The 16,831-nt window shown below is 40.5% G+C and overlaps 1 protein-coding gene across 1 annotated transcript in view; it reads left to right on the top strand.

The window, feature by feature from the left end:
* Window positions 1-15,042, top strand: part of LOC147691992 (cytochrome P450 2G1-like) — a 708,782-nt gene extending 693,740 nt beyond the window's left edge. Inside the window, exon 9 of the mRNA XM_086938281.1 lies at window positions 13,816-15,042. Within this exon, the coding sequence (XP_086794407.1) occupies window positions 13,816-14,003 (188 nt within the window). The 3' untranslated portion in view covers window positions 14,004-15,042. The remainder of the gene's footprint in view (window positions 1-13,815) is intronic.
* The last annotated feature ends 1,789 nt before the right edge of the window (window positions 15,043-16,831 follow it).

Below are 16,831 nucleotides of genomic sequence, written 5' to 3'. Positions count from 1 at the left end.
CTTGAGGCAGATTCCCATAATCTTGTGATAGTAGAATTAACTACACCCAATTATCCTAAAACACTATTTGTTAATTTTTATAACTTGGGCGAAAGTGATTTTATGAATCAACATTTAATTTACTTGAAATGCTTTTTGGAGAAATACAGGCTAAAACAAACCACTTTTTATCATATCATACTTATTGGTGATTTTATTATACATTTGTGTAACCTCATGTGTCAAGTTGTTGATCATCTAGGGCCTGATCACTCATTCACATCCCATTTTGTACACACGTATCAGGGGGAGGCCCTGGAGGACCTTCTGGCTGGAGCTGACCTCTTTGAACCTGGTTTTAATGATCATACCGATTGGGTCCCTACGTTTAAAGCTAAGGCGAGGGACACTGTTATTGATTATATATTTATGTCCCCCTCGCTGTTAGCTAAGGTAATGTTTTATAATGCTATGTTGTCTACCTTCAATAATCATAACCCCCGTTATTTTAGAGCTTGACAAAGGTTGTGGCCTAGTAGAATCACTTGGAAAGGAAATTGACGCTAACTGCTTGGTAAGAACTGCCCAGGGTAGGAGGCTAATGTGGTCCAAGGTAATCCCCGAATCCTTTGTTGCGGACCTTCGTGAGAAGGCGAAAGTAAATATTGCTAAATGTGTAGATCTTAAGACCCCCAGGGCTGACGTTCTTTGTGCTTTCGAAGGCATTTGTGGCAAGATAGCCTCTGACTTGACTGTGATAACAAAACCCAGTCTCAACATGGGCGAAAGGTGGTTTGATACCAACTGGTAATGGCCCCATCGAAATTTGTTTAAAACCCTAAAAAAGTCTCCTCGAGACAGGGATGCGATAGCCATCTTAAGGAAGGTGTACAAATCCATGGTTCATGCACGAAAGAGGGAGAGTAGGGAAGAGGCCTGAAATGCACTTTTATCCGTGGAAGTTCTAAAGAACAGTTCAGGATTCTGGGCTATTGTTAATACAGCCTTTTTCTCTGGTACATAGAATAGTACTAGGGAAAGTAACATCACAGAGGCACAGTGGCTCACCCACTTTGAGGCTATTTATGGTTCTAGTGGAATCCCTGTTCCCATTTCTAGCTTGGAAAATGACAGAGCCTCGCCTCTGTTGGTTTTTAAGCAGGAGGATGTTGAAAGGGCAATTTCAGAGACATCGAGTAATAAAGCACCTGGCCCAGATTGTGTCCCTGCAGACTTGTATAAATGTGATCCCAAATTTTGGGCCAAGATACTGACTAACGCTTTTAATGCCTCTGGTTCTCAGGGGTTTCCTGTATCGTGGTTCTTGTCGAATATTGTACCAGTTTTTAAAAAGGGCCTGAGAGGGGATCCACGGTGCTATAGACTAATACCATTGATTGATTCCGCAGACAAAATTTTCGGTAAAGTGATCCTGGTTAAAATAACGGACTAGGCGAACAACAATGAGGTCTTATCAGATTTGCAATACTGTTTTCAACAGGGCAGAAGCACTATGGACCAGTGCCTTAACTTATACCTGTTATTAAGTAAATACACCATAGCAAAAAAGGGTTCTTTACAAATTTCTATTTATTTATTTATTTATTTATTTTTATTTGATTTATAGAGCGCCTTATCACCCAGGGGTCTCTAAGCGCTTATCAGAGTGTGCACATTTAACTATGTGGGGAGAGCGATAGAAAGGACCAATATGACGTGCTCCATGTCTCAGAGAAAAGCACAGTTTTAAGCATTTTCCTAAAGGGCTGTAGGCGCGTTTCCTTGTGCAGGCTTAACGGCAAGTTATTCCAAGCCGTCGTAATTGCATTGGAGAAGGATCACCCACCTAATGAGGATAGTTTGAAGCGTGGTACACCAAGAGGGTGGCCTCTGCTGATCGCAATGTCCTGCTCGGGACATAAGGGATCAACCGCTCCCTGATGTACTTTGAGGCTTGTCCATGTAGAGCTTTATGTGTAATGCAGAGGCCCTTGAACTTAACTCTCCGCCTAATTGGGAGCCAGTGAAGCTCCTGTAACAGTGGCGTGGCATGCGTCCTTCTCTGTTGTTTTAGGAGTAGTCTGGCTGCATCATTCATGACTGTTTGAAGTCTGGCCAGCTGTTGTTGGGGAAGGCCGGCATATAACGAATTGCCATAGTTCAGACGTGCCAGAATCATAGCAGATACCGCCCGTCTGAGCGTGGCCAAGGTCAGCAGTGGGGATATTTTCCGCAATTGCTTTAATAGGCCCGTACAGGTGACAACAAGTAACGAGATTTGTTTTGACATAGAGAGTTTGGCATCTATATGGATGCCCAAACTTTTAACAACCACCGCTGGTTCCGGCGCAGGACCCAGTTCTATTGGCCACAGGAGATCATTCCAGGGGCTGGCTGCTGTGGTAATCCCCAGCACCTCTGTTTTATCAGGGTTTATCTTGAGCGAATTTGCTGTCATCCAGTTTACTGTGAATTTTAATATAGTTTGAAGTCTCAAATGAGCTGTGGGTGAATTGTCGATTTGTATGATAATTTGAGTGTCGTCAGCGTAGGTGTAGAGCCGGCACTCCGAGTTAAGCGCCGCGACCAAGGGCTGCAGGTATGCGTTACACAAGAGGGGTGAGAGTGCTGAGCCCTGGGGTACTCCGCCAGTAAGACCTGCTGGCTTAGACACCAAGTCTGTCAGTTGGACTCTCTGCGAACGATTGTTAAGAAACGAAGCCAGCCAGGCATGGGCAGTGCCCTGGATACCGAAGTCCTTCAGCCGCGACAATAGTCGGTCATGATTGACCGTATCAAATGCCGCGGAGAGGTCCAGCAGCACCAGGGCACATGGATCTTTTTTGTCTGCCCTAAGTCTCAGGTCATCCAGCACCGAAAGCATGACCAATTCCGTGCTGTGATGAGCCCTGAAGCCGGCCTGGTTGTTTTCTAGGAGATGATTTTTTTCGAAGTGGCTCAAGAGTTGGGGCAGGACATGATTTTCGATTACCTTAGCCAAAATTGGCAGTTGTGAAATAGGCCTGAAATTTTTAAAGACCTTGGCATCGGCCCCAGGTTTCTTTAGCAGCGGGATCAGGCGAGCCTCCTTAAAGTCGTTCGGGACCTGTCCTGTTTCAAGGGGCCTATTGAGAGGGAAGAGTATATCATCCTCTATCCCTGGTAGAGCTAACTTAAAGATCCTAGGTGGACAGGGGTCCGCTGGCAATCCAGAGTTCACTCGGCTCATCAAAACTGCCAGAGACTCCCTGGTAAGCGGTACTAATATTGTTAGTGGATGAACAACCAGTGGTGGGGGTGGTAGAGGGTTACTGGGACCACTGAGACTGGGAGTGTGATCGATTTCCATCAGGAGATCCGATATTTTGTTTGTGAAGAAGGATTGGAATTTGTTACAGTCTTCTTGAGTAAAGGAAGGGATCTGTTCTTTAGTTTTCCTAAGCTCTGTCAGGACCTTAAAAATTTCTTTCTGGGGGTTTTGGGCCATGGCAATACGGTCCTCATAGAATTCGGCCTTCCTGAGTACAATAGCTTATTTGTAAGCGGCAAATGCCCTTAGGTATGCGGCCCGTGTGCTGGAGTCATACTCCTTGCGCCAGGCTCTCTCGCTCTGGCGCAGAGACCGTTTTAGTGACCTCATGGCCTTATTAAACCATGGGGCCCCTTTTGCCCTATCCACTATTTTCATACTACGTACAGGTGCGACTACATCAATGGCTCTTATAAGCTTTTGCGATAGGTCTAGACTCACAGACTCTAAGGGCCCGATGTAGGTGAATCCCATTTACCGAATTTGAAATACAGAATTTTACCGATTCGGTATTTCAAAATTGGTAAATGGGATGTAGGTCCCAACATCTGGAATCGTTACCGATTCCTTACAAATTCGGTATTTACCGATTCGGTAAATACCGAATCGGTATTTGCTATTGAATCCTATGGGCCTTTGAAGCCCATAGGATTAAAGTCAAATACCGAATCGGTATTTTCTGAATCGGTAAATACCGAATTTGGCAAGGGTGCAGGGGGTGTCACTTTGACACCCTCTAGCACCCCCAAAACGGGCATGTGTGCAATGTGGCACACAGACATGCCCTAAGGGCACGTCTGTCTGTCACATGGCACATGTGTACATGCACAGATGTGCATGTACACAGGAATCGGTATTTTACCATGGATTTGTATTCCATGGTAAAATACCGATTCTGTAAGCCATGTGCTGATGGAACATTGGCTACCTACATTGCATTTTCGGTAATTTTACCGAATCGTTATCATTACCGAATCGGTAATAATTACCGATTCGGTAAATTTACCGATTCGGTAATGATAACGATTCGGTAAAATTACCGAAAATGTGCCCCTACATCGCGATAGCCCTTTACCGATCGGAAACGGCCGAAAATCGGTATTTTCGGCCGATTCCGATCGGTAAAGGGCTACCCACATCGGGCCCTGAGTCATCTGTATGTCGGGTACGTGGGTGGGAAGCTTTTAGCGTGGATACTAGATCTTCTGCTCTAATTTTGTCCCAGCTTCTTAGTGACTTCCAACCAGGTGGTGGATTTGCCAGTCGCCCTGGGAGTACCAGCTGCCCCTGCAATAGGTGGTGGTCTTTTATGGATCTTAGTTCAGCATTTGATCTAGTGAACAGATCAAGGCTGTGGACTATTTTACTTGACAGGGGTCTTGATCCTCCACTGGTTCATTTTTTGGCAGATCTGCATAAGGATCTCTCAGCGTCAGTCAGGGTAACACAGGATGGTAAATGCACCAGGCACTTTAAATCGGGCAAAGGTGTCCGCCAGGGATGTATATTGGCGCCACTACTTTTTACTTTATATATTAACGCCCTAGACAAAACTTTAGACCAGGCCAGTTTGTACATTTCAAGTGTAGGAGAAAGGACTATTCCGGTTCTCCTACACGTGGACGATGCTGTCCTATTAGCCCGCACTGCCCTGGGTCTTCAAAGGCTTCTGGATGCATTTGGGGCCTATATGAAGAACCTGGATTAGACAGTGAACATTGCAAAATCACATGTCATGTCAATGGGTCAAAGAAACAGAAAAGCACATATGTTCTTTTTTAACAGAATAGAGGTGTCCAGGGTGACCTCTTTTACATACCTGGGGGTCCAATTTGACGATAGATGCTCCTGGGTCCCTCAAGGAAAGGCTAAAAACATGCAGTTGTAAGATCAACCTCAGGCCTATTAGGGTTTGGGAGCAAGGCCCATGGAAGCAATGCTTAGCATGTATAGATCCAAATGTTTGGCTATTGCAATGTACGGGTCAGCCATTTGGGGATATAACCAGCTGACTGGGTTTCCGATAGAGAAAAAAGATTTTTACGTATTCTTCTGTTCGTACCTCAATCAACCCCCACCTTTGTTATCCATCAGGAAGTGGGAATGGGATATGTGTCTGACCTGCTGAGAATAGCTCCATTGATATGTTGGCTTAAAACCTGGCTCAACCCAGATTTATCACTGACCCACTTAATTATGAGGGATTGTGTCGCCTTGGATAAAGCCAGTAGCATTCCATGGTTATCCTATGTTAAGTCTATGCTTCTGAAACTGGGGCGCCCTGAACTTTTTAATTCTCCTGAAAGGATTAAAAAGGAGGATGTGAAATGGGTTAAGTTACAATTCACAAACACCATCTAATAACGTAACGTGAAGAGCTGGAGTTAAAGAAACCCACTGTCAGGGCTCACTATTTGACAAAAAACTCACTATTAATGAGCCATATTTGAGAATCGTAACTAAGCCTTTTCACCGCTGGCCAGCCGCGGCCGGTAGTGGGATTACCTGCCGGGCGGTGACGTGGGGAGGGGGAGGGGCAGGGTGGGGGGTAGTAATGTATGGATTACGGAGGTTAACAGGTAAGTAAACATATAAATAAATAAAACAAATTTTGTTGCGCGCACTGCATCGCATTTGGGGATGCAGTGCGCACAACGAAATCTGTTTTATTTATTTATATGTTTACTTCCCTGTTAAGCTCCGTAATCCATCCATTACTAGCCCCCACCCTGCCCCTCCCCCTCCCCACATCACCGCCCGGCCGGTACTCCCACTACCGGCCGCGGCTGCCGCTGGCTTCTGACCAGGTTCCGCCTTAATCTAATCCATTTCGCGCTTGGTAATTTTATGAGCTGGTGCAACCTAGATCGTATTCTGAAAACAGACTTGTACTGTTGAGGTAACGCTATGGCACATGGCAAGAATGTAACATTTGTAATGCCCAGCTCAGTATTAAATTGATTGCAATTGTGACGGTCTATGTTGTAAAATAGAAAAACCAAAGGAAATGATGGACGGAGCGTTGACAATACAAGCACTCACCCCCAGTCAACTGATCTGGGTTTAATCCATCACCGTTCTTTAGCCCACTCTTGCACCCCAGTTCAGACATGGCCATATGCAAATCAGTCCGACCCTGTGCCTCATGGGAACAGTCCAGCCCGAACTGCCAAGCCATGCCTTCCCTGGACCGGAAACAAGCTACCAAGGACCGGTTTCTGGCATTTCAGCCTTCTTCAGCCCGGCTTGCTTGAATACAGTGGCAAAGTGAGCAAGGGACTCACGTCTGAGCATACCCTGCCAACTTAGGGCGAACAAAGAAAAACCAAAGGAAATGATGGACGGAGCGTTGACAATACAAGCACTCACCCCCAGTCAACTGATCTGGGTTTAATCCATCACCGTTCTTTAGCCCACTCTGCCACCCCAGTTCAGACATGGCCATATGCAAATCAGTCTGACCCTGTGCCTCATGGGAACATTCCAGCCCGAAATGCCAAGCCATGCCTTCCCTGGACAGGAAACAAGCTACTGAGGACCGGTTTCCGGCAAGCCGGGCTAAAGAAGGCTGAAATGCCAGAAACCGGTGAATTGTTCCATTACATGGATATTGATTCTTCCCACTCTACACTAATGTTATCCAGAGATGGTAGAACAAACTAGATACCTGAACAAAAGCAATCTATCCTGAATCAATAAGGCAAGTGAGCTATCAGAATGTCCTTGAAGAAATATTCAGTAGTAGGAGGAATGCTAGAATGATTTAATTGTGAACAGCAATAATAGTATCAATGGAAATAAACAAGACTCGGCTTGACTGTGTGCTGCAAAAATAAGGAATATTGAAATGTGCAAGGGGAAACTCCCATTTTGAAAAAGATGGCAGCTGGGACTAAATTGAGGCCTAGTTACAGGTCTCTACATGCCTTAGGACATGCAATTCTACATGTCTGAGCAAAATCATTTCAAAGACACTAGCACAATATCAGTTTATACATGTATTACCAAGAGTAAATCCACATTCTGCACATTGTTAATGACACCCAAAGATTTGAATGCACAAGACATTAACAACTCTTCTCCACTGATTTATCTATAGCTACTAAATACCACAATTAATATAATTAGTTTAACATTTCACAGTCTGCACTACTTTCCGCTTCTTTCAAGTCAATTCTACTATCAATTTCCGCTGATTTTAAACACCCGCTCTGGCATTCTCCCTGTCAAAAATCTTGTTGTTTCCTCTTACACGGCCCTCATGTCTCCTTCAACACACATTTTTGAAACAGCAACTCAGAAAATGTAAACAATAGAAACCGGACAATTGCACAAGTCAACACAATTATTATAGTTGTGAGAAGCACCCTAACCATACCACTACTGAAAACTTTCAAACTAATTGCCAACCATGTAAAACCCCTTTCCTCCCTTACTAACCCAAGAACCCACTTTTTCCCAAAAAACATGCTCCTCTTAAACTAGGACATCATGAGAAATGTTAGGGAAGTTTGACACATGTGCAACAAGACTATGAAAATGCAACACTCTCTAACTTTCAAAACCCTGCAAACACTGCCTTTTTTCACAAGAAGGGTATCTAGCACTAAGTGGGTGTGCGTAATCATTGCTCGTAATGCTATTAGTTCAGAGTTTACCTGAGTTGTGGCCCAGCAGTGTTAGAAGCAAGCTAGACCTCAAGCATAGACAATCCTTTGATTTTCACATCATTCCTAGTTACACCTATGGATGGAATCATAACTCCGAATATAGCTAATACTGTCTGCCACAAACCACGCTTCAGTCTCTTCAAAACAACTTCATCACTCGTTCCATTTACACAATAGACCACAGGGAACACTAACATTAAATTAAGAAGAATCCACCCAATAAAGAGGCAAATTAAAATACAATCTTACCACACACATGTTAAAGCCCTTTCAAAATTACTTCTTAACCAACCAGAAAATCTTCACTAACATAACTTCTTTCAGACTCTGTCCCACACATGCTATTTACTTAACTTTGGTAGGTTCATGATACACAATACCCACTTACTTCCTCTCATGTTCCATCCTCAATCTTATTTGGAAATTTTACAGTCTAAATTCTTCTTAAGTCTTAATATGTTCTCTTATCTTCTTCTCATCTTTCCAATCTCTTACAATTTCCATTCTTCTCCTATTATACTGCTTAACAACCTCATGCGCCTCTGTACTCAAACTGCACACATCACATAATCCTATTTAGTCGAATTAGTGTTAAAGCTAGTTTGTGCAAATGCATTGAGAAATTGACCATATTTTACCCCTATTTCATCATTTTCAGAAACAGGAAGATTTTCCAGCAAAACGTTGAAATCAAACAGATATTGCAATAGAAACTCATGTTTAATGATTATACTAACAAACAAATTACAAGACAATTCATAATAAACGAGAATCTGTAAACAAGTTGCACCTTCACTATGGGTGGTCATAACTAGTGTAAATCTCTCTAGCATAGTTACTCATAATTAAAGCAAAATCACTTGCAAATATGCATAATTGAATGAGAATGGTAGTCTAGCATTTAGCGCTATTTTCTTAGTGCAAATTGCACTCTTGTGTCCGAAATGGGCCAGAGGATGCTTTTTATGCTAAGTAAACAGCACTAAATGCTACAGGACACGGACAGCAGTAGCCAGCAGCCACTTGCTCTCTCCTAGTTCAGTATACCTGTGCTCTTGTAGTAGGAGCTTTGCCCCAAATTACTCTTAATTACTCAAACTAGCTTAATTATGTAATTTCAGTAATTTCATATCACAAGTTATGCATAATTACTGAAGTTACTACGATTACTCCAGCGTAATTAAAGCTTCTACCAGACCTAACCTTCACCTGCAGAAGAAGGGATAAAAGTACACATCAAACAATTCTTAATCCCCTTTATACCCCCATATTAGTATAGATATTATCATGAAATCAAGTAACTAGGCTTTCCCTATGTGTCAATTTATTCGCTCCAACTCCGTTATGTACTGTAATTATTTCAACCTCAGTGGAGTATATCTCATGGGTGAAATAACTCAAACTATTAGCATCATTATTAAGCAGGTCAAAACAACAATTATACAATATTTGCTGTAAGACGTATCTATTGGGGTCAAGAACAAAAAAGAACATGGAACTTTAAAAATCAGCAAAAAACTATTTTTTTCTAAACAGAATAGAACTTATTCGTCCTTTTAACAATAATCAAAAATCAAAACAGGATTTTCTCCGCTCTTTTGTTCAGTTCACACAGTTCATGTTCTCAACCCCTTTCTTTATCAGGATTCTTTCTGCAAATTCAAAACTGATTCCATCACTGTCATACTTTTCTCTCAAATTTGAAGGTGACTCTTCTTCTTGCTCATCTAAAAAAATGAAGTGACAACAAACAGTTTTTGAACTACAGATCTCTGAATCTGATTCTTTTCTTCAGACACAGATGCTAGATATGCCCATTCAGGTCAATTATACTTTATGTTTGGAATTCTCTTTCTCCATGGTCTTTAAGGGAAAAAGCAACTCGCACTCAGTGTTCTCTGAGTCCATTAATTACTTCAGGTTCTTTGATTGACTTTAACCTTTCATTCTGCCAGTGCTTTCTTTTTCAGGTTCTCGATACTGCCTTTGTTGTCTCACATTTTGCATCTTCTCTTGTGACTACTGCTGAATATTCTTCACTTACTGATGGACTTGTGTTTTGATCAACAACTCAACTTACTGTGAACTGTTTTCTCCCACTGGGGGTTCTTGAGACTTACATTTTCAACTGGAGCCTTTCACTGGTCAGAACAGAGACCATTTCTTTTTACAGCCACTCATGCCATTGTAACAGCTTTTCACTCTTACCCAACTGTTTAAAAGTTGCATCACACCCCCTCTGGATCCACATTGTGAACATGAATTTGATTCTGTGAATTATTGGTTCTTGCTTTCATTTCGTCATCCACCACCTTCACTCTTCCTGTGTGAGTGGCATGGATCTGTTCTGGGGCTCCAGCAGACTTTACAGCAGTGTTAGTCACTACCATGACATGGAAACTCCTTTCTACCATTCTTCAAGACAACTTTTGTGGACATGTTTCTTCACGATAACCTGATCCCCTGGGTTCAAGGGATGGAACTGGATTTCCTTTATCGACGCTGTTGTCAAATGCACCAGAAATTGATTTGACCATATCAACCAGAACCTTTCCAGTAATCTAGTATGCTGTCATCAGTCATTAAAACAAGTGTACTGAAGGAATCTAGGCCAAATTTAATTGCTCTGCCCATTAGAACTCCATGGGGCAAGAGAGCAGTCTTTTTATCGGGTGTACTTTAAATGCATATCAAGACAAGAGGAAAATTGTCTGGCCAATTCAGACTAGTGGATGCACGATGTTCCAATTCATCCTCTTCACCACACCAGATGAACGAGGAGATTAACTACAATGGAATCTCTGATAAATTTAGAGAGCTGTACAAATCACCTTCAAAATTGAATTCCTAAAATGAGAGCCACAATTCATGCTGTATGATCTCTGAGTGGGGTAGGCCTCGACCCATTTAGAGATAAGCAGACAATCAGTAGAATGTACTTAGGACCATTGTAGACTGGCATCTCCCAAAAACCTGATTCAAGTCTTATAAATGGGCCTTTGGATTTGCAAATGTAGTTCAAAGGAGCTGCAGTTTTTTTTCCTTGCGTCTTTCGATGAGGCATCTCTGAAACAAATCTTATGCAACATTTCTGAATTTAGAATTCAACAAATTCCTGTTCAGTGTTCTGGCAATAGCATCCCTCCTCATTTGTGACTGATTAGGAAAATATCTGGCCATAGAATTTAACACTGAGTCTGGTAACATATATTTATACTCAGGAGTGATCAGCACATCTTGGGTATTGTTTTTGAAACCCAACGTTTTCCACATTCTTTTCTCATCCTCTGGCACTTTCCACTGGAGATCCCTCAATTCACTCAAGGAAGTCTTTCCTGAATTTAACAAGAAACAATTTACACGTTCTGCTTCTTCGGCAGAAATCTAATTTCATTCATTTTATTCTTTCTTTTCTGTCATAATTTTCTCATTTTATTTCACAGCTCAAGTGTGAAGTATCTCACTACCTGGTCTGCATATTTATTTGTAAGTGTGACCATATTTTTTCTCTCCTAATGGGCAGTACACTTGACCACTGCAGTTTATTTTGGCAATTGTATGGGTTTTAACACATCAAGAATATAGGAACTATTCCTGATGGAGTTCTAGAGGATGTCATAAATAAACCTCTGTGTGGCCACAATTGTCCAAAGTCATGGACTACTCCAAAGCCATAAAGGCTGTCTGTATAGATTATCACATTCAAACGTTCTGCAAGATAACAAGCTCTTGTCAGTGCAGCCAGCTCTGCATCTTGTGTTGAAGTCACATCAGGCATGTATGATGCTTCAAGAACTTGAGCGATGGAACATACTGCATTGGCAGCCTTCAATACTCCAAAATAGTCTCTCAAACAAGAATTATCTGCAAACAGAATCACATCCGCCAGTTTAAGAGGAATTTCTATAATGTCTGGTTTTGGCTTGGTACGTAACTCTGGCATTCATGCAATCTTGCTCTGGTTCATTATCATCATCATCACTTCTATACTGGTATTCATTGCTGTTTGAGACAGGAAGCAGCGTTGCAGGATTCTGAAAACTGCACTTCTGATAGAGATGTTCTATGAAGCAAGTATGATATGTTCATATTGGGTTAGAAAACTGTTTGTCATATGCTAAATCCGGGTATGGGCCAGAAAAATCTCACCTGAATGTTGAACAAACCCAATTAGAGTATTTCCTAACACAATTCCTTCACTTTGCTCAGTTGCAATGCAAACAGTTGCAACCACTGTCAGACAACCAGGAAGAGCTGTAGCTATCCGCCTAAACACAGCTGGTAGGTGGGCAGTTGGCCTCATGACCCCACCATGTTTTTGGGTATAAAGCAATATGGTACACTCGCCTCTCTCGTGGCAGAAGAGATAAACCTCCATATTATAACTAGACATTACGAGGGCCGGAGCATTAAATAATTTTCACCTCAAAACTCAGAATGCTTCTAAGTATTTGTCATCAAATGGTACTGGACCTCTACTATCACTGTGGGTTAATGTTACTAAAAACTTTGCAATCAAGCAAATATTTGGAATACACTGATGACAGTAACCAACATTTCTCTGAAACATCCTTAACGTATTCTGGGTGTTTGGTAGACCCATCTTCAGAGTCTAAGTAAAAGGTACTTTAGAGACTTTCTTTTCTCATTTCTCATTGTGATGACCATAATCACTTCTTTTTAAAAAGTACTGCATCTTTGTAGGGGAACTATTGTTACCTTTGACAGCTAAATGATTCAGTATTGCAATAGTATCACATTTACAACTTCTTTTGTCTGAGATGCCACTAATAAGTCACATATGTATTGCACCAGAACTCAGTTACAGGGCAACTGCAAACTCTCCTAAGTATTTCATTAGCATCTGACTAAAAATTAAAGGAGTTTCAGAGTGGCCATGTTGAATTTGACGCCAGACAAGAGCTTTATTTTGGTACTGAAATGCAAAAAGAAAATCACTATCCTCATGCAGAAGAGCCGACAAGAACCCTCGGCTTAAGTCGATGACTCTATACCATGCTGCATTTGTTGGAGTATGGTGCTCTTTGTGAACAGGTGTTTTTTTGTGTGAATGTGAGCAAATGAGGTACTGGGTGCCTTTGATAGGGAGTGGTGGGTGTATGTGTGGCAGAGTGCATGGGAGCTTGCAGTAGGTGCATTTGAACTCTCCATATTGTGTGGTGCAGTGTGGCAGCAGAGCAGCAAATGGCAGCTTGGGTTGAGAGTGTAGAGGAGCACAGCAGGTCAATGGTGGGTAGGGGGAAGACCAGGGTTCTTGGCACCGGGCATGGTCCAGGCATGGACAGGCGCAAACGGGCTTGTCTTTGGTGTGCCAGTGACACAGCCAATGTGTGCAGCCGCCATTCACCAGGACCTGGGGTGGGGAGAAGAAGGGGTGGTTGGTGGTGTGCATTCATTAAGTCCTACCCATCTGAGCCCATACCGCCACTTCTCATAAGGAGGAAAGTTTTTACAACTTGGCAGGTCTATGGAAGCCTAGATCAGGGATAGATTCTGTTACTTAGGTAAGTGACTGGACAGTTTTGCATTGAAAAGCACATAATTAATTTTGCACTGGTATTTGCACGAGTGACCAAATAAAGCTTCCATTTTCAGTGTGTGCAACTTTTGTTCTTTCACTGATCACATAGTCAAAGTGCCAGTTGGCCTAATACCAATGACAAATTGTTTAGCCAGTGGTGCAATGCATGTAATCTGGCCTGATATGGGAAATACTACCTTCTGATGGGTGAATTTGATGTTATTCTGAAAATAAGTGTTTACAATATATTCTGTCAGTGGCAGCATATTGAACTGCATAGTGTAAACTTTGACCCCCTTGTTTCTTTTTTCCAGGAAAGAGAATCTGCCCTGGGGCGGGACTTGCCCAAATGGAACTGTTCCTGTTCTTTACCACTATACTGCAGAACTTCTCTTTAAAAGCGTCTAGAAATTCTGATAATATTGATCTCACTCCAGAAATGAGTGGATTTGTGAGCATCCCACAAGATTATCAGCTCCACTTAGTTTCACGCTTAAATTGAACAATGGTAATGTGGTTAATTTAGGGTTTCCTTCTAATAAAGTGTTTATTCTATCCCAGATGAAAATAATATGTCTCTTAAAAGAGATATGCACAATGTGTTTAAAATATTTTATTGAACTATATGAAAATGATGACTATACAAATACTACTTACCTAAATTACAGGAAATAAACCAAAGTTTCTTATTTAAACTGTTGTTTATGAACAATAGCATTAACCTGGTTACGAAAAAGTAAAAATGAAAATTATTAGTGTGAGCAACATATGGCTTATGTTAAAGAAATGTGTTAGGAAATAACATTACAACCAAACTTTAATAACTATAGTAAACATATAAATAATAATTGAAATAGATATTTTTAGGGACATAAGAATCAAGTGGCTCTCAAAACAATTTCTGGACATAAGACTGTTTATGTAAATTATGCAATGAAATGTAATCTCCTTTTCTGGGAAATATAATAATCCAAGCCCACAAGGAATGGACGGGTAAGAAATTCACACAATGATAGTGATAGACTTAATAGCAGATGATACAAGGAAATCAAGCAATTTCATTTTAGCCAACAGCAATGAGAATGTTAAGCACTATGATTAACAGGTAATGAATAGAAATGAAACTGAATCATTCATATTCAGCATCTTCTAACATCCAATATCATTTTCCAGAAAATATTTGGACATTAATAAAGTATATTGTTTTGGTTTTACACTCATGCGGTGCGAGTTGTGGTTTGTTGACTATCCTGGACACGGACTAAGGTGTCAAGTATAGGGGCGGCCTGGCCTGATATTAAAAGGATCCATGGTGTGTAATCTAAAGGCCCCCCTTGCATCTATGGTCTATTTACATATGGTGAACTACAGTTTCGTGAGATGCATTTCATGGTATATGGGCTGTCCAAAATCAGATTGCTGTGAAGAATTTCACAGTGGTGAACTCAACTTGTGGGCTATGTTGTTTTACTGTAACAATTGGATCCATATGTCTACTGTATAAGCACAATAAAGAAGATATGGAACATTCAACATATTGATTTGGACTCTTTCACGTTATTATTTACTGTTGGTGCACCAATATTGTTTTTTTACTATTCATAAAGTCGTAGGTGTAATAACCAGTATCATATTTAGAGAGCGGACTTAGTAGAGTCTTAAGTAATTTGCACCTATATAATTAATAAGGAGTCCCTTATACAATTTCATAATAATATATCTAATTAGTTTAGTATAGCAGGACTGGTAACCAACATTAAAGATTACAAGCCCGCATTTCTTTCAACTGTTCATGAGAAAAACTAGAGGAGAAGCCAGAATTCCAAAAACCATTCAGTTTATTCATATTAACAATTCTGCAAATATATGTTTTATAAAATTTTGAAGCAACATGACCTCAGTAATTATAAATTTGCAAACAAAATATGAATCTGCAGTTTTGGTAATTGTTAAGCTATTAGGAAAAGATTGTAGAATCACATCACATACGTTTATTTTATTAATAAAGGTCCGAAATATAAAGTTTACATTTTGCTTCTAGTTCTGAAGATAAACGTATTGTCTTGATATGTTTCATGTAAATAAAAAATAACAACTTAATTCCAAATTTCCAAATCAAATATCCCTTTTAAATTTGACAGAAGGATTTTTCCCAAGAGGAAATAGATCCAAATTTTGCAGACCCCTCTTAGTCAATTTAAAATCTGAGTCATTTTTAGCAGACAAAGCATTAGCCCTAAATAAAAAAAAATGGAAATTGGAAATATATGTCTATTTATAAAGGCAGAATGATACTTTTTAAAATCTAGAATGCTGATTCTACCATTAGATTTTGGAGACTTAAGTTTTTATACTTTATCCTAGGAGTTTTATTATTCCAAATATATTTAGAAATGATAGAATCCCAATAATGATAGAAAGTTGTAGGAAACTATGGAGGTATCACTGAACGGGCATTTAAAGTCAATAGTGTAATAACGATTTTGACTGCCTCAGTTTTACCCAACTAGTTTACATGTAAGGAAATGCAGATAGTAATCTTCTATTTTATCTTTGATATTACATTTTGATGATTGCTAAAAAGCATTTTGAATAGACTTAGCAAATATAACCCCAAGATACATAGGGCCAGATGTAGGTAATCCCAATTAACCTATTCTTAAAAACCGAATTTTAACCGATTCAGTATTTAAGAATAGATAAATGGGATGTAGATACATTTTTGGTAAAAATTACCGAATCGGTAAGATTCGGTATTTACGGAATCAGTATTTACCGATTCGGTAATTGCCATTCATTCCAATGGGCCTGGAGGCCCATAGGAATGAATGGCAATTACTGAATGGGTAAATACCGATTCAGTAAAATGGGGGAAACATTCAAGGGTGTAGGGTGTCCCTTTGACACCTTGTTGCACCCCTGAATCAGGCTTGCGTGCAGATGTGGCACACATACATGCCCTAAGGGCATGTATGTCTGCCACATGGCTCAGTTGAAAATGCACAGATTTGCATGTTCAAAGGTATTCCCTATTTACCACCAACTTATAGTTGGTGGTAAATAACAAATCCTAAAATGGGAAAAGCACTCAAGTCAAGTCAAGTCAATAATCTTTATTCGGATATTACATTATCCATAAAAGTACACACATAATTACATACATGGTCAAGATAAAAAAGAAAAAAAAAATCACATTAAAATGGGGTAGCGTTGCTGAATATTTCCTTATTAAAAACGATAACCGCAAAAAAGTGCAAGGTGTCATTATTATCCGGATCCTCCAATTCATGTCTTTTTCTTTGGCATTATAAAAAAATAAAGTGCATATTC

Source organism: Lissotriton vulgaris, chromosome 9 (assembly GCF_964263255.1).
Source record: "Lissotriton vulgaris chromosome 9, aLisVul1.2, whole genome shotgun sequence".
Classification (NCBI taxonomy): domain Eukaryota; kingdom Metazoa; phylum Chordata; class Amphibia; order Caudata; family Salamandridae; genus Lissotriton; species Lissotriton vulgaris.
This window is presented reverse-complemented; position numbering and strand designations above follow the sequence as displayed.